Genomic DNA, 25195 nt, shown 5'->3' with positions numbered 1-25195 from the left:
ATTTTAATGATCCCTGGCTTTTACTCTATGAGTTTGAACTTGTATTATAACTCCTTATTCTTTTTCTGTTTTGTTTTATGTTAATGGAGTTAGAGTTTTATTTGTGTTTATTTTTTCAAGGCATTCTGGACATCCTGATCTAGTTTTAAAAATAGTGACAGATCTATCTATTTTTAAAAAAATTTTTTTTAAAGTTTGTTTCTTTTGGAGAGAGAGAGGGACAGAGTGTGAGCAGGGAAGGGGCAGAGAGAGAGAGGGAGAGGGAGACAGAGCCTGACACGGGGCTCGAACTCACGAACTATGAGCAGATCTATCCACTCTTATAAAAATTTCCTGGTTAAGTAGCTAAGGAGAAGTAGAATAGAATTACTAACAAATGAACTTGCAGTCTGTGGCCCAATTTCTGCCTTTAAGGAGGTTCAGACTAGACCCAGGCCTCAGTGAAGGCAGTTTTTGGTACAAATTAGCATGAAAATGTATCTAATCATACGAAATAGTTCAAGAAGCACAACGATGGAAGCCAGTGTTTTTAGGTACTAATACTGTGAATGGTGGCTTTGTTCTACTTCCATCTAGGAAATGGCCAGTTCTTATATTCCCTTCTGGCCTTCTCTCAGTCTCTTCAGCACTGGTCCAGATCATCCAAATCACACGAAGACAAGTTATCTAGTAGAATCTTCAAAAGGGATACTGTCTCCCATGTGGGTGATGGGTATTGAGGAGGGCACCTTTTGGGATGAGCACTGGGTGTTGTATGGAAACCAATTTGACAATAAATTTGAAAATATATTGAAATATATTGAAAATATATTGAAAAAAAAGAAAAAAAAAACAAAAGGATACTGTCTCTTTTCCTTAAGCCCTTGATATTTATTTTTTTAATGTTTATTTATTTTTGAAGGAAAGACAGAGCATGAGTGAGGTAAGAGCAGAGAGAGAGGGAGATACAGAATCTGAAGCGAGCTCCAGGCTCTGAGCTGTCAGCACAGAGCCTGACAGGAAGCTCGAACTCACAAGCCTTGAGATTGGACACTTAACCGACTGAGCCACCCAGGCACCCCCCTTGGTATCTATTCTAACTGTCCCTAAAGTAGGGTTAGTTTTCTCTGTCTATAAACTCTTTATCGAAAAATACATACCTTGTTGATGATTTTCACAAAGTGAAAATTTGAGCATTTTGATCTAGACATGGAACATTACCAGCATCCTAGAGATCCTCCTCATGCCCTCTTACAGTTATACACACACACACACACACACACACACACACCACTTATACCCCTTCTTCCTAGGGTAGCCACTTTCCTGACTTCTAATACCATTGATTAGTCTTGCCTGTTTTTGAAATCTATATAATAATGAAATCATACACTGTGTGTTCTTTCATATTTGACTTTTTGCTGAACATTATGCTTTTGAGATTCATCCATATGTAGCATAGTTCATTCTCCTCACTGAGGATTGTATTACATTGCATGACTGTCACAATTCACTTATTCATTCTAATGTTGATGGGCATTTGAGTAGTTTGCAATTTGGGGCCATTATAAATGGTACTACTAGAACATTGTGTAGTGAATATATGTATGAATTTCTGTTGGATAGATACCCAAAGGAGAATTGCTGAGTCATAGGGGATGGAAGTTGAACTTGAGTAGGTGCTGCCAAACAGTTTTCTTAAGTGATTATTACCAAAGCACACTCCCTGCAGCCATGTTTGAGACTTTCAATTGCATATAGCAATTTTACTTTTTCATTCTTAGACAACTGGTACTTAACAATTTTAGAAGTGGAAAGAAAGATTGATCGGTCCCCAGACATTGATTGAATGGCCCTTTATAAATGTTTCAAACACTAAATATTTCAAAACACTAAAGCAGAGAATTAAAACACACACATACACACACACATTACCCAAACATAACCACTAGACATTGTCAGAATGGTCACCTCTTATCCTTAGAGAAGGTAGTAATATGGTTAATACTTTGCTCTATGCACTTACACTTAACTTCTCTCATCATAGTAATCACAGGATTCGAACCTTACAACCAGCAAGGGCTTTAGAAGTCACTAGACCAACATTTATTACGTGCATATATCCCTTTGCAACATGCCTGATAACTGATTTGTTCAGTCTGTGGTGAAACATCGTTAGTACAGAACTCACAGTGCATGAGGCAAGCAGTCCCTTCGGACTCCTCTTATTTCTATGAAGTTAGAGCTGAAATGGATATCCCTATAACATTCTTGCCTTGGTGAAAGTATTCCTCAGTGTATATGCTTGAGTAGAATGCTTAGGGGAAAACAACTACAGTGATAAATCTTCCAAAGCCAGCACTGTTTATTGTCAGTGACACTGATACATTTCTTAGTGGCATGTCATTTTTTTTCATAAGTATTATTTTCTGGATAAGGAGACATGGAGCAATTTTAATTGTCTTTTTTGCAAACTATTTTTGGTCTCTAAAACTTCATTCTGAGAGTTTATGTGTATGTGCATATATGTGTGCATGTGCATATATGTGCATGTATACCTGTATGTGTGTTATTTGAAATCCTACAGGACTCATACTACCTGTAAAAACATTAAAAAAATTTTTTTAATGTTTATTTTTGAGAGAGAGAGAGACAGAGCACAAGCAGAGGAGGGGCAAAGAGAGAGAGAGACACACAGAATCTGAAGCAGGCTCCAGGCTCTGAGCTCTCAGCACAGACCCCAATGTGGGGCTTGAACTCACGGACTGCAAGATCATGACCTGTGCCGAAGTCAGATGCTTAACCAACTGAGCCACCCAGGTGCCCCTAAAAACATTAAAAAAAAAAAAAAAAAAAGTTATTTATAAACAAATTTATTTTCTTGATTGGTTGGTCTAATTTCCCCAACATGGCTGTAAGCTTTTTGACAGAACTGTACTGTTTTGGGCCTTCCATTGCATCTGTACAGTGCTGTGTACATAGTAAGTGATCTGTAAATATTCGTGCAATTTTATTTGGAAATATGATTGAGCATGAGTTTCTCTCTTCTTGGAGATAGAATCTAGTTCACTCTGTCAAATCATACCTATTCCCAATGATCCTTTAATACATTACTGGTTAACTTTTTAGATAGGAACTCTTAGGTCTGAGTTTTTTAGAGCTTCACTCAGTTGATATCCTCTTTCCTCCTCTAGGACAGCCCAGCAGAGGTTTGAAAATAGCTCTTGCAGGCTGTCTTCATTTTTCTCTTCTTTGAGTTTAACATCTTTATTTAACAATCATTTTCAATGACATGAAAAACTAAGAAAGTAGTTTTGGTGTTAGTATATTCTACTCAATGCCAGATAGTTGATAGTAACTGAAATGAAAATACTAGAGACCCAGGTAGGAGTAAATCAGTAGATATTTTAACATTAGTACCAGATGCTAGGGCAGTGGGGATCAGTCTCTCAGGAGATACTGAGGCTTATAAACACCAACATACACAGAAAGTTGTATTGGAATTTGGATCTAAACTATAAAATCAAACCCAGGTCATAATTTTTTTTACTTGCAATTAAGTATGTTTATTTATATTCCTGTTCAATCCTTGCCTTTTGAATATATCTTTTAACTTTGATATAAGAATACAGTATATTATTTTGCTGGCAAATCTGATCCTTATTTTGAAGGCAGTGGGGGAGTCAATTAAAATTTTAAGCATGGAAGTAGTAAATAAGCATGTTATTTAATTATTTTTATCTTTTATTTTGAAATCATTTCAAACCTACAGAAGAGTTGTACAAACTCTCATATATCCTTGGCCTAGTTGCTAGCATTTTGCCTCATTAGCTTTACCAAAGTCTTTTTCTCTCTCTATATATATACTTCTTCTTATTACTCCTGAAACATTTGAGAGTTAAACATCTGTGTTAAAGGTATGTTAGTCTGAATTTCCTAAGAACAAGGAAATTCTCTCCTACACTCACAGAACAGTTGTCAAATTCAAGAAATACAATACTATTATCTGATATATAGTCCGTATTAAATTTTGTTAATTTTCCAAATAATCAGCAATATTTTTTCTCCTGAAAAATCTTGCATTCATGTCAATGTTACATCCCTTTAGTCTTCTGGAATATTTCCTTAGCTTTTCTTTGTCTCTTACGACATTTTTTTGTAGACTACAGGGCAATTTTATAGAATGCCTGATGATTTGTTTTTGTTTTGTTTGTTTTAGGTTCAGGTTACATATTTTTGACGAGAATACATTATAAGTAATTTTGTTTCTGGAAGTGATATATCTTAAGTATTTATTTTTTAAAACACCTGTCTGGTGGCAGATGAAGAATGAACTGGAGGGTAAAGGGAGTGAAGAGAGAGTAGAAGAAAGGAGGCCAGACAGACATGCAGAGGTGACCCTTCAAGGAGTAACTAACAGGATGTAGAGGATCAGGGGCATCTAAGATAGCTTTGGATGACATCCTAGTTATTTACTACCAGTTAATAAACTTCTCTAAAACTTAAGTGCTTAAAACAGCAATTTATTATCTTTCACAGTTCTGTGGACTGACTAGGTTCAGCTGGGTGATTCTCTCATTGTGTTTTTCATGTAGTTACAATTGGATATTGGTTGAGGCTTCAGCCATCTAAGGGCTTGACCCAGCTAGATATCCAAGGTAGCTCACTAACGTGGGAGGCAGTAGATCTGGCTGTTGACCCGGATCACAGCTGGGGCTGTCATTCAGAGGACCCTCATGTGGCCTTTCTGCGTGACTGGGGCTTCTTCCACCTTGGCAGCTGGATTCCTAGAGGAAGCATCTAATAGCATTTTAAAAGACTTACTGGCTTTTGATACCTGGTTTTCATATTTTGACTTCTTGAAGACCCCTAAAAATTTCAAATAGATATCCTCATTTTTGTTAATGGTCAGTCATCATATTTACTCTTTTGTTTGTTTCAATCTCTTACTTAAATTGGCTTCTTTTCCCCCTTCATATTCTTTACCTATCTACAATGCCACATTCATTTGATTTTTCTGTCACTTGGAAGTACTACCCTTTTCTCTAACAGTCTCTTTCTCTCCTTTGCATGCATATATACATTCTGTCCATAATTCTTGAGGGATACTTTTAGCTGACTCTGAAGTTTCCTAATTTTTTCCATTCTGATCTCTCTCAAGACTGGTGGTTTCACCTAATTTCTCATTTAAAAGATTCCTATTAGAAACATATCTCTCTACTGTTGATACAATATTATAATGAAGGCTTTCTTTCATGCCTTCCTCCTTAGACAGCCTAGTTTTTTACTGCTATCTGCTATCAGAGCAGACACATTATCTGCTGTCTGCATTTGATATAAATATATTATCTTCCACTTGTCTTCCCTTACTCCCTCATTTTCCACAACTCCCTCCAATGCAGCCAAGTGAGCCTACTTAACTATTCCTCATGCCCATGTCCTCTCCTAATCAGATTTTCCACACTCACTTTAAGATGATGATGATCATATAAATCATCCTAAAGCGAAGTCAGAATTATCAATATAGATAAATAGACATAATAGGCATAGCATTCTTTCTATCTATCTATCTATCTATCTATCTATCTATCTATCTAGTGGTATGATACTAAGATGACATGAACTGTCTGCTAAGTGACATACTTTTCTGCATGCAGGAGATACAGAATAGAAAGACAATCTCTGCCTTCAAGAAGCTTTCAGTGTAGTATTAGAATCCAGCACCCTATCTTTGGGAACCATTTGTAAAGCTTTTAGGGAAAATGTCATATATAATAGACAGTTAAAAACAGTGTATTATTATAATAATCATAGCATTAGAAAGGAGATTAGATAATTACTATACCTGAAAGTAAAAAATTTTTTATAGTTTACTTACTTATTTTGAGGGAGAGAGAGAATCCCAGGTAGGCCCTGTGCTGACAGCATGGATGTGGGGCTCAATCCCATGAACCATGAGATCACGACCAGAGGCGAAATCAAGAGTCAGATGCTTAACTGACTGAGCCACCCAGGCACCCCTGAAAATAAAATTTAATTCTGACTCATACGTTGAAGTAAAAAAAGAAACATGATGTTCGACATATATCTCATTGTCTGATAAGGGAAGCCTATCACTTTTTCGAGAAAAGACAAACTATTTTCCTGGTATTAAATTTTAAAGGGATGTGTTGCAGGTATCCTTATATAGTGGCATTTAGAAACATAATAGTGTCTTCTTCAGTAGTTCTGCATAAAATGTAATTATCCTTCATGTAAGCATTTCAGATATATATCAATAAAACCCAAAGCTGAAGTCTTAACTTTCAATCAATAAAAACTTTTTTTTTTTGTTTTTTAAGATTTTTTTGTTTGTTTTTAAGTAATCTTTGTACCCAATATGGGGCTCAAATTCACAATCCTGAGATCAAGAGTCACATGCTCCACCAACTGAACTAGCCTGGCACCCCCAGTCAATAAAAACTTTGTATAGGAAGCCAAGTTAATATATTCAATGATTTTCTGGTATTCCAAGTAGCTGTAGAGCTAGAGTCTAGACCACATAAAAGGCTAACTTGACATCACGTTTTTAGAAAGTGAGAGAACAAATGCCTTATCAGTTATCAATCATCCTCACTTTAGAGATGAATAGGATAATAACTTAAGATGTAGCTTTTTGCTTAGTATCTTAAGGACCATATTCAATGTTATTGGTTGATACAAGATATAGATCTACATGCTTTATATATTTAGATAGTCATTTACTTATTGTCTGTAATTGCTTTCATGCAACAGTGACAAAGTTAAGCAGTTGTGACAGAGACAGTCTGACCTGCAAATCCTGATAATTTACTTCCCAGTCCTTTACAGAAGAAGTTTGCCAACCCTGCATTAGGCCGTTATGAAGAATTATAAGCAGAATGAGGCAAGGCCCTTCTTCCTCCTTGTGTTGCTTTTGCATATTTCTCATGCAAAGGAATGGAAATGGCCCACCTCTCGTATGTGTAATTCTTGTTCCCTGCCCCAGTTCTCTTCATGCTGCTCTTACCATGTAGCTGCACTAACTGACAACACTCCAGCATGAACAGGGACCTAGGGTTTGCTATTTGTTGAGTGGAAAGGCATGTGAGGGAGATCATGATAACTTGAGAGATTGTGCTATGGTAGTTAAAGATCAAGTGAGGACCAGATTATGGTCCCTTAATTCTCAGAACATAGTTCTGAGGGTGTTTGGGTGGTTTAGTCTGTTAATGATCTTGTGGTTTGTGAGTTCAGGCCCCATGTTGGGCTCTGCACTGATAGTGACAGTGTTGGGAGTGACAGCCTCTCTCCTTCCTCTCTGCCCCTCCCTCACTTGCTCTCCCGCCCCCTTCAAAATAAATAAATTAAAAAAAAATCTATCTATCTATCTATCTATCTATCTCATTCTGGGTATGTATGGATGGAAAAGAGAAGAGATAAGTGTTCTGTGTCATCTCCTCATATCCTGTTTGGTTGGAAACAAATTTCCAAAGAAGGGAACAATGTTGGCAAGTGGGATCAGAGAGGAAACATGGACATCACAAGAAATATTCAGTCAGGCAAGAAGCCCTTAGCAGTAGAATTATTTAAATTTATATACAGTAAAACCTTGGATTGCGAGTAACTTGTTCTGTGAGTGTTCTGCAAGCGAGCAAACATTTCTAATAAATTTTAACTTGATAAATGAGTGATGTCTTGCAATACGAGTGGTACGTGATGCCGAATGTCACATGATCACAACTGAGCCAGTGGTTCTTTCTTGCTTGCTGTGGAATTGTGGTGATCGTCTCCCATGTTCAGGTGCTCGGTCTCAGGCTGTAGTGTTTGGCAGAAATCAGTGATTTTCAGAATGTTGGAAGGTGCCCACAACTGGCATTAGTGTATTTTTTGTCACTTCAAACCACCTATGGACAGTCCTTTGCTTTTCCATACAAGAGTAAGGTTAGGAATGCTTTGCTTCATTCTAGGTCAGGCTGCCCGCAGATATAGACCCTTTCCTCTGCTGCCTTATTGCCAGTTGGATTAGATACAATATATGGCAAGAGTTTATTAATACTATACTGTAGTCAACATCCATGCAAGCATATACAATGGCCCTGATGCAGAAAAAGATTCCATTGAGCCAATACATAACAGTAATTCCATTAGTGATAGTGAAAGTCCTGCACAATAACCCTCCTCTCTCTTATCTCCCTCACACAAGCCATGAAGGTTTTTAAAGATAAGTACAGGTTAATGTGTTTATTTTTCTTTATATTTTGTATTTTCTTAATTATTTTGTGTTCTATTACAGTATTGTAATCATTTTTGTATGAATATTTTTGGGTTGTGGAACAAATCATCTGAGTTTCCATTATTTCTTACGGGGAAATTCGCTTTGATATACAAGTGCTTTGGATTATAAGCATGTTTCCAGAACGAATTATGCTCGCAAGCCAAGGTTTTACTATACTTTGAAATATAACTGAGTTCCCACCTCTACTGTAATCAGGCACACTTGTAGTCATGGTGTTCTTTGTATCTAGTGAGCTAGAGTTATGCCTAACTTTTGATTTTGGATATTTGGTTTGCTGTTGGTTTCCAAACTTCACTTACCTTAATCTCCAAAATCTGGTTCATTGATCATTTGCTTTTTGGCCCCTATATCTCTGCCTTGAGTTCTGAGTTTGCAGACCTTTAATTAACTTAGCCTGTTTGAAAGCTATGGGCTCCCTAAATTCTGCTGTGTCTTTCTGGTTCTTAGGTTCTTGGCTTATACCTGACAACTGCTACTTAGGGTTCCTGTAGCCTGAACCTCTGGGCTTTGGTCCTGTGGATTGCTTTTGAATCCAGATAAACCACAATCACTGATGCACTGATTAGACCCTAACACTTGCCCACTGTTCTCTAAGTTCTGAACCTCTATCTTATCTGACCCTGTTGTTTCTTGTGTCCTACAGTGAACACAAAATACTTCATTAAAAATAATTAGACCTGTTTATTCCGATCTTCATTTGAACTGCATCCTGTCTGTTGATACACTGGCCAGATAACTCTTCATTAAACTTTCAACAGTAGTGTTTGAGTTCTCTCTGAGTTTTGTGTCAATGATGATAATTTTTGTATACTGGTACTCTTTTAATTTTTCTATTATGGCAAGAGAATATTAAAATTTTTAATTTATTTTTTCTATTTTTCAACCTCTTATTGGTTTAGCTGGTTCCTATATTTAATTTAAAGTTAGGCTTCTGTGATTTTATACAAAATCAACATACCCAGAAATTCAAATATAGGGACCTCAAACTTTTTTTTTTAATGTGTATTTATTTTTTTGAGAGAGGGAGGGAGACACAGAATCCCTCTCTCATGTTTTTGAGAGAGACAGACAGAGTGTGAATGGGCAGTGAGAGAGAGAGACACACACACACACACAATCTGAAGCAGGCTCCAGGCTCTGAGCTGTCAGCACAGAGGCCGACACGGGGTTCGAACTCACGAGCCATGAGATCATGACCTGAGCCAAAGTTGGACGCTTAACCAACTGAGCCACCCAGGCGCCCCTAAACTTTTAAGTAAATAAGACTAGTAAATAGGACTAAAATTTAAGTAAACAAGACTAGTTTTTAAAAACATTTCAATTGTAATGTTGTAACAGCTTAAAACCATAATAAAAATGTTAATATTTTTCATATTTCTGTTTAGTTTTAATATTATAATAGTTTTGTTTGTAGCAAACATTTAAAGATCACACCTTGTGACCATTCATGGTAACTTAGTCTCTGGTTTGATTCCCAGTATTCTTTCTGAAGATTAAAGTTGAGAGGCACCTGGGTGGCTCAGTTGGTTAAGCGTCGGACTCTTGGTATGGGCTCAGGTCATGATCTTACATTTCTTGCTGACAGCCTGGGAGCCTGCTTGCGATTCTCTCCCTCCCTCTCTCTCTGCCCTTCCCCCACTCACACTGTCTCTCTCAAAGTAAATAAACTTAGAAAAAAAGATTAAAGTTGATATTATTTGAAAAAATTACATAGTAAGCTCTCGTGGGATTTACAGAGTCTGACTCTGGCACTGACAAACTGAAGTGAGCTGTATACCCAATTTAAAGAATTCAGAAGGTACGTTTATAGGTTTCAGAGTTCTAAGAACAAGCCCAGTTTCACTTATTAGAGCATATCTTTATTTTTTACCTGCTTCTAGGGTTACAGGTGAAGTAAAGCACAACATCACCAATACTGTGGTATGCAGAGTGCAAGGCGAATGGAATAGTGTTCTTGAGTTCACTTATAGCAATGGAGAGACAAAGTATGTGGATTTAACTAAGTTGGCAGTAACAAAGAAAAGAGTAAGACCTCTGGAGAAGCAAGATCCATTTGAATCCAGGTATGTTATCCTTACATCCATACAAGAGTCAGAAGCTCTGGATCTTAATCGAAGCCTTTTCACTAATTTGCAACCTTAGGCAGGTCACTTCACCAGTTTGCATTTGTAAGCTGGGCAAAAATATTACAATATTTAATAGTCAAAAGATTAATATCCTTATCATAAAAACGTTTACAAATTATTAACAAGAAAATAGGTACCCCATTAGAAAAATGGACAAAGGACATAAAGAGGCAGTTCACAAAAGGAGAAAAAAAATGTCCACTAAGAAAATGAAAAATAGTGGTTGCTTCTGGAGAGGAGTACTGGGATGTAGGATAGGAAAGAGACTTAATCTTTCATAGAATCCCCTTTTGAACTATTTAAATTTTATATCCTGTGGAAGTATTGTTGTATCAATTTAAAAAAGAAAAAGTGAAATACAAGGAAGCATTAAACATCTTAAGTTCAGATCATGTAAGTAGAACTAAACTATTTATTACTATATACGTAAAGGAATTAAATACCCATTAACCAAAGACTCAGATTGCATTTAGAAATAAAACAGTAATGACTGGGGAAAATTTTTCTTTTGGAGTTTATCCTAAAGGAGAAGTTGTTTTTATTTTATTTTAATTCCAGTATAGTTAACATACATTGTGAAATTAGTTTTAGGTGTACAATATAGTGATTCAAAAGGAGAGGTTCTTAAGGTTTGGTCTCTGGACCCCCTACGGTCCTTGAGATTTTTTAACAAGGTTTATAAGTTCAATTTTATTTTCATAATAATGCCAAGATGCTATTTGCCCTTTCATTCTGTTGGCACTTGCACTGATGGTGCATCAGAAGTTGTGGGTAGCACTGCTGGGCCTTAGAGTAATCAAGGCAGTGGCACAAAACTGTACACAGTCATTGTGTTCTTCACTGCCCATGTACTTGCATTTTTTTTTAAGATGCCAGGGTTTAAAAAAAAAAAAAAGTCCTTGAAAAGCAGTATAGATTGTTAGTTTTATTAAATCTGTATCATTGAGGACCCATCTTTTTACTATTCTACATGACAGATTGGGAGTATGCATAAAGCACTGCTGGTAGATATTGAAGTACGGTAGTTATCTGGAGGAAAAGCACTTGTGCAGTTGTTTGAGTTATAAGCTGAACTAATTTCTGTTTTCATAAAACACCATTTCTACTTAAATGAATGGCAAACCATGACTATTCTAATTCCAGTATTGGGCAGACATTTTTCTTATAAATAGATGATCTGAACATGGCACTTCAAGGAAAACAATTGGCAGTATTTTTGGCTAATAATAAAATTTAAATGGAAACGACGTATGGATTAAAGACCTAAATATGAGACCTGAAACCATAAAAGTCCTAGAAGAGAGCACAGGCAGTAATCTCTCTGACATCATCCATAGCAACATTTTCATAGATATGTCTCCTGAGGCAAGGGAAATAAAAGCAAAAATAAACTATTGGGACTACATCTAAGCGAAAAGTTTCTGCACAGCAAAGGAAACAATCAACAAAAATGAAAGGCAGCCTACTGAATGGTAGAAGAAATTTGCAAATGACATATCCAATAAAGAGTTAGTATCTAAAATATATAAAGGACCGATACAACAAGTGTTGGCGAGGATGTGGAAGAAAAAGGAACTGTTGTACATGGTTGGTGGGAATGCAAACTGGTGCAGCCACTATGGGAAACAGTATGGAGTTTTCTCAGAAAATTAAAAATAGAACTACCCTATGATCCAGTAATCACACTATGGGGTATTTACCCCCAAAATACAGAAACATTAATTCAAAGGGGTACATGCTTCCCTATGTTTATAGCAGTATTATTTACAATAGCCAAACTATGGAAGCAGCCCAAGTGTCCCATCAATAGATGAATGGATAAAGAAGATTTGGTTATGTGTATGCAATGGAATATTATTCAGCCATAAAAAAGAATGAAATCTTACCATTTGCAATGACATGGATGGAGCTGGAGAGTATAATGTTAAGCAAAGTAAGTTAGTCAGAGAAAGACAAATACCATATGATTTCACTCGTGTGTGGAATTTAAGAAACAAATGAGCAAAGGGAAAAAAAGACAAACCAAGAAACAGACTCTTAGCTATAGAGCACAAACTGATGGTTACCAGAAGGAAGGGGACAGGGTTGGAGAAATAGAAGATGGGGATTAAAAAGTACACTTATCATTATGAAAAAATAAATAAAATGAAAAAATAAAATAATAAAAAGGTATAGGTGGGAGACAGTGGAAGATAGGTAGATAGATAGATAGACAGACAAGAAGGTAGGTAGATAGGAAGAAGCAACCTAAGTGTCCATCAACAGATGTAGTATATAGGGGCACCTGGCTGGCTGAGTTCTAAGAAAATGCAACTCTTGATCTCAGGGTTGTAAGTTTGAGCCCCATGTTGAGTGTAGAGATTAATAAAAAAAATATTTTTAAAAAACTTAAAAAAGAAGTTACAGTATATATATACAGTGGAATTTTATTCAACCATAAAAAAGAAGGAAATCCTGCCATTTGTGACAACATGGATGGACCTTAAGGGTATCATGCTAAGTGAAATAAGTCAAAAAGACAGATACTGTATGATCTCACTTATATGTGCAATCTAGGGGCTCCTGGGTGGCTCAGTTGATTAAGCATCTGGCTCTTGGTTTCAGCTCAGGTCATGATCTCACAGTTCATGGGTTCAAGCCCCACGTCAGGCTCTGCACTGTCAGTGGGGAGCCTGTTTGGAATTCTCTCTCTCTTCCTCTCTTTTTGCCCCTCCCTTCTCACTCTCTCTGTCTCTCAAAATAAATAAATAAACTTCAAAAAATAAAATATTCTCTTTTCAACTATGTATCAGTGTGAGGCCAGGTTTTCTTTATATACTTTAACTAAAACAACATATCACAACAGACTGAATGTAGAAACAGCTATAAGAATCCAGCTATATTAAAGCAGATTTTTTAAATGTTTATTTATTTATTTATTTATTTTGAGGGGGGAGGGGCAAAGAGAGGGACAGAGAATCCCAAGTAGGCTCCACTCTTGTCAACACTGAGCCTGACACGGGGCCCAGTCTCATGAAATGTGAGATCATGACCTGAGCTAAAAGCAAGAGTTGGATGCCTAACCTACTGAGCCACCCAGGCACCCCTAAAGCAGATGTTTAAGAGATACTGCTGGATTCTCTTTGCTAAAATTTTATTAAGGATATTTTATATCTACATTCATGGGGGATATTGGTTGGTCTGTTGTTTTCTTTAGGGAAAGGTTTTTAACTACAAATTCAATATCTTTATATTGATATTGAGGTTGTCTTGAGTGAACTTTGGCAGTTTGTGTATCTTTCAAGAAATTGATTCATTTAATCTAATTTGTCGAATTTATTGGCATATAAGTTATATTCCCTTAGTTTTCTTTTAATGTGTGTAGGATCTGTAGTGATGTCCCTACTTTAATTCTTCATGTTGGTAATATTTTCTTTTCCTAATCAATGTGATTAAAGATTTATTAATTTTACTCAGAGAACTAGTGTTTGGTTTCATTGGTTTTTGTCTGTATTTCTATTTTCTTCATTGGTTTCTGCTCTTTTTTATTTCCTCTTTTCTGCTTACTTGGTGCATCATTTGCTCTTCCTTTTTCTCATTTCTTAAAAGGGAAGCTTGGGTCAGGGGTCAGCACACTTCTATAAAAGGCCAGAGAATAAATATTTTAGGCCTAATGGGCCAGATAGTCTCTACCACAACTACTCAACTCTACCACTGTAGCATGAAAGCAGCCACAAACAGTGAAAGGATAGATAGATATCCCTATGTTACAATAAAAATCTATTCACAAAAATGGGCAGCCAGCCATAGTTGTCTGACCCCTGATTAGGCCATTGTTTTTCCTTTTTCCCTAATATATATATTTAATATATTTCTAAGTCTGCTTTGTCTGTATCTCACAACTTTTGAATTCTTGATATGTATTTTCTAATTTCCCTTGTGACTCATGAAGTTATTTAATTTTTTTTTTTTTTTTTAATGTTGGTTTTTGAGAGAGAGGAACACAAAGTGTGAGCAGGGGAGGAGCGGAGAGGGAGGGAGACACAGAAAGAATCCAAAGCAGGCTCCAGGCTCTGAGCTGTCAGCACAGAGCCCGATGCGGGGCTTGAACCCACGAACCATGAGATCATGATCTGAGCTGAGGTAGGACACTTAACCGAGCTACCCAGGTGCCCCTCATGAAGTTATGTAGTAAAACATTATTTAATTTCCAAATATTTATAAAATTTCCAGCTATCTTCCCATTATTCATTTTTAATTTAGCTTAATTTTGGCCAAAGGGTGTACTTTGTATGGTTTCAGTCCTTCAAATTTTTTGAGATTTATGACCCTGAATACATTCTGTCTTGGTAAATGTTTCATGTGCACTTAGCAAGAATGTATATTCTTTTGATGTTAGGTGACAGTAATCTGTAAATATCAATTAGCTCAAGTAGGTTGATAGTATTTTTCTAGCATTCTGTGTGATTACTAATTTTCTGTATACTTGTTCAGTTGAGATCAGTAACTGAGATCAGTTATTGAAACTACCAATTATAATTGAATATTCTTTTTGTAGTTCTGTAAGTCTTTACTTCATGTTATTTGAAGCTTTGTATTAGGGGCATACACATTTGGGATTATATGTCTCTTGATGTACTAACCCTTGATCATTATGAAATAATCTTCTTTATCCGTGGTCATAGTTCTTGCTTTGAATTCTACTTTAATACTAAAAGTGCCACTTTAAATAAACTTTATCAAGGGGCACCTGGGTGGCTCAGTCTCTGAAGTGTTCGACTCTTGATTTCAGCTTAGGTCATGATCTCACGGTTTGTGAGTTCGAGCCCTGCATCTGGCTCTGCACTGACAGTGCAGAGCCTGCTTGGGATACTCTCTCTGCCTCTCTCCCTGCCCCTCCCCTGCACATGCTCACTCACTCTCTCTCTCTCTCTCTCTCTCTCTCTCTCTCTCCTGTCTGTATCCCTCTGTATCTGTCTCTCTCTCAAAATAAATAAAAAAATTTTAAAACAACTTTATCAAGATGTATTTTACATATTATAAAATCCACCTATTTCAAGTGTATAAATTCAGTTATTTTTAGCATCTTTCCTGAATGGTGCAGTCATTGCCATAAATCAGTTTCACAATCTTCATCCTCCCATGAGATCACTCATGCCCACTTACAGTGAATGTCCATTCATATCCCTAGTCTCAGGGAACCTACTTTCTGTCTCTATAAATTTGCCTTTTCTGGACACTTCAGATGAATGGAATCATACAATATGTGATAGCTTGTGCTTGGCTTCTTTCATTTGGCATAATGTTTTCGAGGTTCATCCATGATACAGCATGTATCAGTAGTTCATTTTTTTATATTGCTAAATAGTATTCCATTATATGGAACCACATTTTGCCTATCTATTCACTAATTGATGGACATTGCCAGTTTTGGACTTTGATGATTAATACTACTATGAACATTCTCATGTAAATTTTGGGGTGGCTATGTTTTCATTTCTCTAGGTAAATATCTGAAAGTGGAATTGCTGGGTTGTCTACAAGTTTTACATTTGACTTTTCAGGAAACTGCCAAACTAATTTCCAAGATGGCTGCATCCTTTTACATTCCTGCCGGCAATGTATAAGTGTTCCAGTTCACATCCTCATCAACATTTGTTATTGCCTGCCTTATACCCATTCTAGTTGGTGTGAAATAGTGTCTTAAAATGTGATTTTAATTCACATGTTCCAAATGACTAATGATGTTGAACATATTTTCATATGCTAATTAATTAGCCATTTGTGTATCTTCTTTGGTGAAATGTGTGATTGTCTTCCTATTGGATTGTAGGAGTTCTTTGTGAATTCTGGATTCAGATTTTTTATTGGATGTGTGTTTTTCAAATATTTTCTCTTTGTTGTTCATTTTTTAATTTTCTTAGTGGTTTTTTTTTTTCCTTTCAGTGTAAAGGGTTTTATTTTTCTGAGATGAGATTATCAGTGTTTTCTTTTATGGATTGTGGTTTTGGTATTATATTTAAGAAGTCTTTGCCCAACCCAAAGACTTAAAGATTTTCTTCTGTCCGGGCACCTGGGTGGCTCAGTTAAGCATCCCGACTCTTGATTGCAGCTCAGGTCATGATCTCATGGTTTGTGAGTTCGAGCCCCACATCAGGCTCTGTGATGACAGTGCAGAGCCTGCTTGGGATTCTCTCTCTCCTGCTCTGTCTTCCCCTCCCCTGTTTGCACGCTATCTCTCTAAACAAACAAACAAACTTAAAAAAAAAAAAAAAAGATTTTTCTCCTATCTTTTGTAAAAATTGTATTATGAGGTAAGGGTCTAAGGTCCTCTTTTTGCTTGTAGATATCTAGTTGTCCCAGCACCATTTGTTGAACAGACTGTTTTTTCCCCCAAAGAATTGTCTTGCAGTTTTCTTTTGCTTGGAGTTTGTTGAGCTTTCCTGTCTCTGCTGTGCCTATAAACTCTAGTCAGTGAGTTGGAGCACCCATAGGACTCCCCTCATTTATTTCCCGATTAACAGGAATCAGTGTTCTGTACTGGCTTTTGCTCAATATCTACAAACCGTTGTTTCAATATATTTTGTCTGGTTTCCTACTTGATTAAAGGCATGAAGGTAAATCTGGTCCCTATTATTTCATCATGTCCAGAAGCAGAAAGTGGTCTCTCTTACCTTTCAGCTTTTAAAAACTGTATTTACCTTTTTGCTTATTATTTCCTAAGCTTCTTAAAAAAACAATATGTTTATAACTTGGGAAGATACAAATTATTCTTAATTTAAAAAGAAAACAGAAGCAGCAGCATCTTTGACATTAGTATCAGAAACATAGTTGTCAGTATTCTTATAACTCATAAGCATGAAATTATAGATCTGATTTAGGAAACAATTTTTAAAAATTGCTGTTAATTTCAAGGTATAAGTTCTACTTAATTATATTTTCCTAAAGAATGTAAAATGTGTGTTTTTTTCAAATTATAGGCGATTGTGGAAAAATGTGACAGATTCTCTGAGGGAATCTGAAATCGAGAAAGCCACAGAGCATAAACGTACCCTGGAAGAACGCCAGAGGACTGAAGAAAGGCATCGTACTGAAACAGGCACACCCTGGAAAACCAAATATTTTATTAAAGAGGTTTGTCCTACATGTGTTCAGACTAAAACTTGTTATCTACTGTAGTTTACTAGGCTTTCTTGAGTTGTTATCATTTAGACATCTTTATTTCTAAAAATAGTCCAGCATAACCGTGAGCTTTTTCATGGAACTTTTCACAATTTGACAAAACAAAATAGTTTACTAGCAGTTCAGATGAAATGGATTTTGGGATTAAGTTGGCCACAAACAAAAATGCTAACATAATCTCCAGTCACAATAATAGAATAGACAATTGACAATTTATTGCCTTTCAAACTACACTGAAACTTTCTGTTCATTTCCAGAGACTACATTTTAAAGGGAGACATGAGAAACTTAATTGGCTACACAAAGGCTAGTGCAGTGGCTAGAATCTTTGGAACATTTAAGAAAAATGAATAAAGTGGGGTGTTCAGCTTAGAAAACCAAAAATTGGGACCATGCATTATAGCCTTCAGATATGTATATGCTTTATCACATAGAAATTTTTTATCAGTTTGTATAGCAGTCCCACGATAGGTTCAAACTACCAGGAATTTTGAGCTTAACATAAAAAGGAATTGTATAACAATAAAAAAAATCCAGTAATAATATTGGGGAGTACATTTTATAGTAATGCACCACTAGTTCTATATGAGACCATGGCTTAGGTAGAAGACTTCATGCACTGATTTTGCAGCTAGACCAAATAATTGCCAGATTCTTATCTAAATTTAAAGATTTTTGTTTGGTTTGGTTTATTAGTTTCTGGTAGAACTCAGAGTAAGGTGAATGATTGCAGACCAGAGCTGTTATCAAGAAAAATTTTCTCGGGGCGCCTGGGTGGCTTAGTCAGTTGGTGTGTGATTTCGGCTCAAGTCATGATCTCACTGTTCCTGAGTTCGAGCCCCGCATTGGGCTCTGTGCTGACAGCTTAGACCCTGGAGCCTGCTTTGGGTTCTGTTCTCCCTTTCTCTCTGCCCTTCCCCCACTTGCTTGCTCGCTCTCTCTCTCTCTCAAAAATTAAACAAACATTTTTTTCAATTAAAAAAATTTTTTTTTCTTGTCAGCGGTGCCTGATGGCTCAGTGGGAAGAGCATGCAGCTTTTGATCTCGGGGTTGTTAGTTCAAGCCCCATGTTGGGTAGAGAGTCTACTTAAAAGGAAAAAGAAAAAGTTTTCTTACCATAGCCAAGTCTAAAGAAGCCCACTGAATTTTAATATTGGTCCATCAGGAAGGAATTTGGAAAAAGTAATTTAATTTTGATTTTTGCATAGTTATTAACCTTAAAACTCCATTTATTTTTTATTTATTATAAGTTTATTATAGTTGCTTCATTACTTTCATTTTTCTAATCATTGGGTATCTATTATAAATATCGGTCATTTTCATAGATAGGAATAATAAAAAGAAAATACTTTACATATCTACTCTTTTAGATGAAAAAATAAAACTTTAAAATTATTATTCAAAGTTATAGTCTGATAACTGTGGTTTTTTTCATTTCAAACTCATTAAGAAAGCTGAGGTATCAGGAACAGATTCTAGGAAGAGAATTCCTAAGGGAAGACCTCTCGAATTCATTAAAAGTGAACTCTGGAGTCTGAGAGCAACTATAATGGCTGCAAGATATAGGGGCGCCTGACTGGCTCAGTTGATAGAGCATGCAACTCTTGACCTCAGGGTTGTTTTGAACCCCATGTTTGGTATAGATATTACTTAAAATCTTTTTTTAAAAAGGTACAATTAATGAGATTTTAAAAGGTAGGCACCCTAATTCTTGCTACTAACATGACATGTAAAGTTGCTACTTCTCATGTATTCTTGGACAGATATTATTAAGAGCCACTGTCAATCTAGCGTTCTGTGATGGTTTTCAAAAACAGTACTATAGGAGTTGAGAATTATCAACCAGGTGATTTAATATAAACAACCTAATGGTTGCCGTTATTAAAGAAAAATTATTCTGACACTTACTAAAAATGTCAAGGAAAACTTCATTCAGGACTATCGTAGTAAAGAAGAGGGATTATACTTAACTCTGAGTACAAGGACAAGTGGAAACTCGAAGGAGTGGGTGGAAAAGAGAATCTTGGTCGAATATCAAGAATGGGGGTGAGGTGGAGGGACTTGATTAGATATCAAGGGTGGAAGAAGAGGAGTTTAGAAATCAGGGTTTGGAGTAGGGGGGATTCTTAGTGAACTGGCTTATCAAAATTCTTTGCTAAAACTGGGTTCAATAGGCCATGGATGAGGTCTAGTCAAGAAGAGAACTCAAAGGAGTGTCTTTAAAATTCAGTCAAGGAGCTGGGGTGCCTGGGTGGCTCAGTTGGTTATGTGTCCAACTCTTGATTTTGGCTCAGGTCATGATCTCATGGTTCATGGGATTGAGCCCTGCATCACTGACAGTGCAAAGCCTACTTGGGATTCTCTCTCTCTCTCTCTCTCTCTCTCTCTACCTCTTCCCCATTTGCTCATGCCTGCTGTCTCTCTTAAAATAAATAAGTGAACTTTAAAAAAAAAAAGAGGGGCACTGGGTGGCTCGGTTAAGCATCCGACTCTTGGTTTCAACTCAGGTCATGATCTCATGGTTTGTGAGTTCAAGCCCTACATCGGGCTCCATGCTGACAGTGCGGAGCCTGCTTGACATTCTCTCTCTCCCTCTCTCTCTGCCCCTCCCCCACTCACTCTTTCTCTGTCTCTAAACTTTAAAAACAAAAAAATCAAAAAATTGAAAAAAAAAGAATTCATCATTTAATGAAATTCAATCAAAGAGAGAGTGAGTCCTTGTCATTAGGAGCCAAGTAATTGCTTGTCTTAAGTCATTTTTGGAATAAGAAGAGATAGATAGATATAGATATAGATATAGATATAGATATAGATATAGATATAGATATACAGTATAAATAAATTGAAGGAGCTATGGGTTAAAGACAGTTTCAGATCTGACTTATATTTGATTTATTTTTTTAATGTTTATTTATTGTTGAGAAAGCACACAAGCAGGGAAGGGACAGAGAAAGAGGGAGACACAGAACCTGAAGGAGGCTCCAGGCTCTGAGCTGTCAGCACAGAGCCAGACATGGGGCTTGAACCCACAAACTGTGAGATCATGACCTGAGCCAAAGCCAGACGCTTAACCCACTGGGCCACCCAGGGTCCCCTCAGATCTGACTTACTTTGCCTAGTCCCATAAACACTGAACTCTACTCTTAGCTACCCTGACCTCAACTGTGTCAAGTCCTGTCCTCCAGTATGTGGCTTCATGCGTTTCTTTTCCTCGCTTGATCTTCTCTGGTTGTAGTTCATTCTCGGACTCTAACTTTTCTCCCCGCAGTATCCTATTCACAGGAGCCAGGGAAAACTAATGGGAGTAGAGTTGGGAAAGAACTAGAAAATAATACTCAACTACTAGAGTCGAGTAGAGAACGGCTAGTAGTTTGATGACCATTTGTGCTCCACCAGCTGCCTGTCACTCTGTGGGTGAGGCTAAGTCTGCAGTGTCTTGGCAAAATTGGCAGAATTGCTACAAATGACTTCTGCAAATAAAGTGGTGATGGAGCATCAACTAGGTGCCCCCGGACCAGAATTTCTCCCCTAATCCTAGCTAAACCACAGACATTATTTGATGTCTTAAGCACAGAGAATTTTTTCCATCACAAAAACTCTTGTTTTTAAATGTGACAGTAGATGGAGCGCCTGGGTGGCTCAGTCGGTTAAGCACCGACTTCGGCTCAGGTTATGATCTCGCGGTTTGTGAGTTTGAGCCCCGCGTCGGGCCCTGCACTGACAGCTCAGAGCCTGGAGCCTGCTTCGGATTCTGTGTCTCCCTCTCTCTCTGCCCCTCCACCACTTGCGCTCTGTCTCTGTCTCTCAAAAATAAGTAAACGTGAAAAAATTAAATGTATGTATGTATGTATGTATGTATGTGACAGTAGAATTCCACCTTAGTGAAGATGTTGCTTCTAGTTTTGGTTACTGATTGTGAAAATATTAGAGGAATCATCCTTTAATTTATTTTTCTACTTGTCTCAGGGAGATGGCTGGGTTTATCATAAGCCCCTTTGGAAAACAATTCCAGCAACACAGCCTGTGGAGTGACACACACTATCTGAGACTCGACCAAATGAACTTCTTCTCTGTTTACCCTAAACCCTCCCAGAATGGAGTCATTGCACTGAGTAACCTGCTTCCTGATTGCACAGACTGAATCTGGCTAAACCCGAATGTCCCTGTTAGGGCACCACAGAACTGCAGCAAGACCAAAGTGTTGAAGACGCACGACGGGCCTCTCACCAACCTGTTCATGTGATACGAGCAATATCATCCGAAAACCTTTCACGTGAATTATTAGATGATTCATCTTTTATCCAGCTCCTGCTCCTAAAGTTAGGTTTAAATCCCCTATTTTTGCATGGGGGCAGCAGATACACACAAGCGTGAGAACTCAGTGATTTTGATTTCTTTATAGTAAAGAGTGAAGTCTCTTTCAGAGTTTGTGCTTTGCTTTCTGTCAGTAACTGAAGTATTCACTGCTCTTACAAACAAACCCAAGAGGAGGAGGACGATGACCCAGAAGTGGATTCAGCCATTGTGCCTGAAATCAGTGTTAAAAAAATCAACCAGGTTGTAGTAACAAGGCATTCTGTTCCTTCAAAGAGACTGTGTGCCTGTGTCTGAGGAACTTATCCATTATCCACCTCTGTTGGAACTCTCTTTTAAAAAGTATATTTATAAATTGATTAGAATTATAACCATGGAGAATTTTTTCTTCTGAGCATTTTATTATACTTGAAAACAACATTGACTTGAAAAATTTCAGAACATTTTTCAATACCTAGTTTTATTAAATGTTACACTTGAGAGACAATTTTTTAAATGTGTTCATGTCAATATGATGAGATCTTGGCCTTTCTCAAGAACTGAGGCATTAAAGAACAAAGCAAACATTTAAAAAATAAAACTGTTCCTTTTTTTTTCCTTACCTTTTTTTCACTTGTAGATTAATATCCAGTATTATGTGCTATCCCTCTGAATAAGTATGCTTCATCTTACCTCTGTCCATTCAAATTTAAAACAACTATTCATATTTGTCAGTAATTCAGAAGTTATATATGTGGCTGAGTGCATGTATGGTATGGTTTTCTTTTCTTCTCAAGGAAACTCAAATGCTGAAGAAAGAATATGAAGTGAAAAGATATTAGGAAAAAAGATATCAGGAAGTTGTATTCAGGTACAAATTTCTTTTTTTTTTTTTAATAAGTATTTTATTGAGGTTGAAGGATTGCTGGCAACTAAACGAATAGTGCTAATTATGGCTTTCATCATTCATTCAAGTATTTATTGAGTACCTACTTATGGTGCTCAACACTTGTTACTGCAAGCTACCTTAATTTTCCAAGAGTGGTGCCTTACTCTGTTTCTTCTGATGTGGTCTTCCAATCAGTGTGTGTAACATATACCTGTTAGTCATCAGCCATTGTAGGTGGCTGTGTCTCTTGCATCATCATAAGAAGTTTAAGCTTTGTGCTCTGATAAATTGTGTTTTATTGAAGGGTTTAATAGGATGAAAACAGCAAAACAATAATTTTTTCAACAAATTGTAAATTATAAGAGAATAACTGGTTTATGTACAACCATTTTAATGATTCCCTTGTTCATTTTTGCTGTGAAATGCACTGAAAAATCTCAAAATGAGTTATAGTTCATGTGTTGGGAAGATTGAAAAATAATAAAACTAGAGAACAATAATGTCTTTGTCTGTTTTATGAAAGGAGAGAAATAGAAGGTTTGTGTTTAGAGGAGTTAGCCCCCTATTCATTTGAGAGGGACATGGATTTTTTTCTTTAAATTCTTACCCTCAGGAATCTCTTAGGGAGATAAGGAAGTATACTCAGTAAGAGGTTTTAAAAATTAAAATGTTTAAATAGTCTGGAAATAGAGCAAGAATGTAAAATTAAACTCGAGATTTTGTTTTATTCTTTGAACCATTTGAATTCTTATTTATTTCTTTCAGTTGTTGAGCCATTTTAAGAATTATTGAAATATGATTTTAAAAATTCTTAAGAAAAAAAATACATTTATAAGTAATTGAAATCTCATGATATTGGGTTGATTCTTTGACAAGAGTGAAATAATACCAATTTGGGGTAATTATTTTACCTTGTCTCCATCTTGACTTCACTGCAGCTTATCTACCAGACAAGAGTTAGAGGTCTTTTTTGTTTTATTTTTTATCTACATGTTGTTGATAATTAGCCAGAGAAATGAATCTTTGCAGCAGTTGCCACTGATTTGTATCTTTTTCTTTGGGGTCAAAGTTTATTTATTTATTTAAGAAAATTTTTTTAAGTTTACTTATTTTGAGAGAAAAAGAACAAGCGAGCAGAGGAGGGGCAGAGAGAGAGGGAGAGAGAGAATCCCAAGCAGGCTCTGCAGTGTCAGCACAGAGCCTGATGCAGGGTTCAAACTCATGTTCGAGGTATGACCTGAGCCGAAACCAAGAGTCAGATGCTTAACCCAACTGAGCCACCTAAGTGTCCCTGGATCAAAGTTTTAAATGTGCGCTTTCTTTCTGGCTTTCTGGAATTGTGTGTTAAGAAGTCCAAGAGCAGTAGTGACAAAAAGACAATGTTCTAGCCATTTATTTGGATTTTTTTTTCTTTTTACCATGATGATAACACTTATCACCCTATCCCTTCTGTCAAATGTTTGTATTTAAGCTCCATAATTTATATTCTAATTAATTACATTTTGAATAGATAGTTTTGAAGCCCTGAAAGTAATTTTTAGGTTGTGTATTGGGTGAGATATGGCATCTACATATTGATTCCCTGAACTCTTCAGTTGTAACCAATATCACCTCTAATGCCTACTTGTCACCAAAAATAATAAGAAAAGTATTGAATTTCTCATTCCGTAATTCTAGTACTTTACTCATAACTATAAATATCTGGTACTTGATGAACCAACTTCTACAGATTAATTCTTTAAAATTTTTTTTCTATAGATTAATTCTTAAAGGATTTATTAATTAATTATATAAGTATGAAATTTTGTTTAAAATATTGCCTTAAGATGAAGGCTAACTTCTATTCAGTGTGCTCCTCCAAAGAAAGGCAATTTTGTGTGATCACTCCACAGTCTACACTTGGGAGGGATTCCAGTTCCTTAGAGTTAGTACAGTGACTGGAAGCCGAATGGTGATTTAGCAAAGATAGTGGGAGAAGAAAGAGAAGATGAGTCTACCAGATGGGAATATAAAAGACAAGTTCATATACACGAAAATGAAAATTCCAGTAAAATATATATTCTAGTGGCATAAAATCCCTCCTTGCCCGAAAACCAAGCTGCACAGGAAATTGTTACATATTACAAAGCTTTTGCACATGTTTTCACTACTTGATGTTCACAGTAACACTGTGAAATTGCAAAGTCAGGGATGGCCGTTCCAACTTTGTAGATGAAATTATTGCTCAAAGTTTAGTGCTCACTTCATATAGCTAGACCTTCCACAAACATCTGTTAAGTATTCCTTTGGGGCCAGATGATGCGTTAGACTCGATGTGACAAATACTATCCCTATCTTTACAGGCTTACGTGAAGGAAGAAACCAAAACCTAAATTCCTGAAAATGAGTCGTTGACAAGGGCAAGGCTAACTGGTCTTTCCAACCCCTAGAAAGGCTTCATGGTACCTAGGT

At 36.6% G+C, this 25195-nt stretch overlaps 1 protein-coding gene across 1 annotated transcript in view; it reads left to right on the top strand.

Moving 5' to 3' along the window:
- Nucleotides 1–23244, top strand: part of OSBPL11 (oxysterol binding protein like 11) — an 84358-nt gene extending 61114 nt beyond the window's left edge. The window contains exons 11-13 of the mRNA XM_045502369.1: nucleotides 10156–10338; nucleotides 17361–17514; nucleotides 21529–23244. Of these exons, the coding sequence (XP_045358325.1) occupies nucleotides 10156–10338; nucleotides 17361–17514; nucleotides 21529–21594 (403 nt within the window). The 3' untranslated portion in view covers nucleotides 21595–23244. The remainder of the gene's footprint in view (nucleotides 1–10155; nucleotides 10339–17360; nucleotides 17515–21528) is intronic.
- Nucleotides 23245–25195: the final 1951 nt, after the last annotated feature.

The sequence above is a fragment of the Leopardus geoffroyi genome, chromosome C2 (genome assembly GCF_018350155.1).
Source record: "Leopardus geoffroyi isolate Oge1 chromosome C2, O.geoffroyi_Oge1_pat1.0, whole genome shotgun sequence".
In the NCBI taxonomy this organism is placed as follows: Eukaryota; Metazoa; Chordata; class Mammalia; order Carnivora; family Felidae; genus Leopardus; species Leopardus geoffroyi.
Note: the sequence above shows the minus strand (reverse complement) of the source record. Positions and strands in the feature narration are given on the sequence as shown.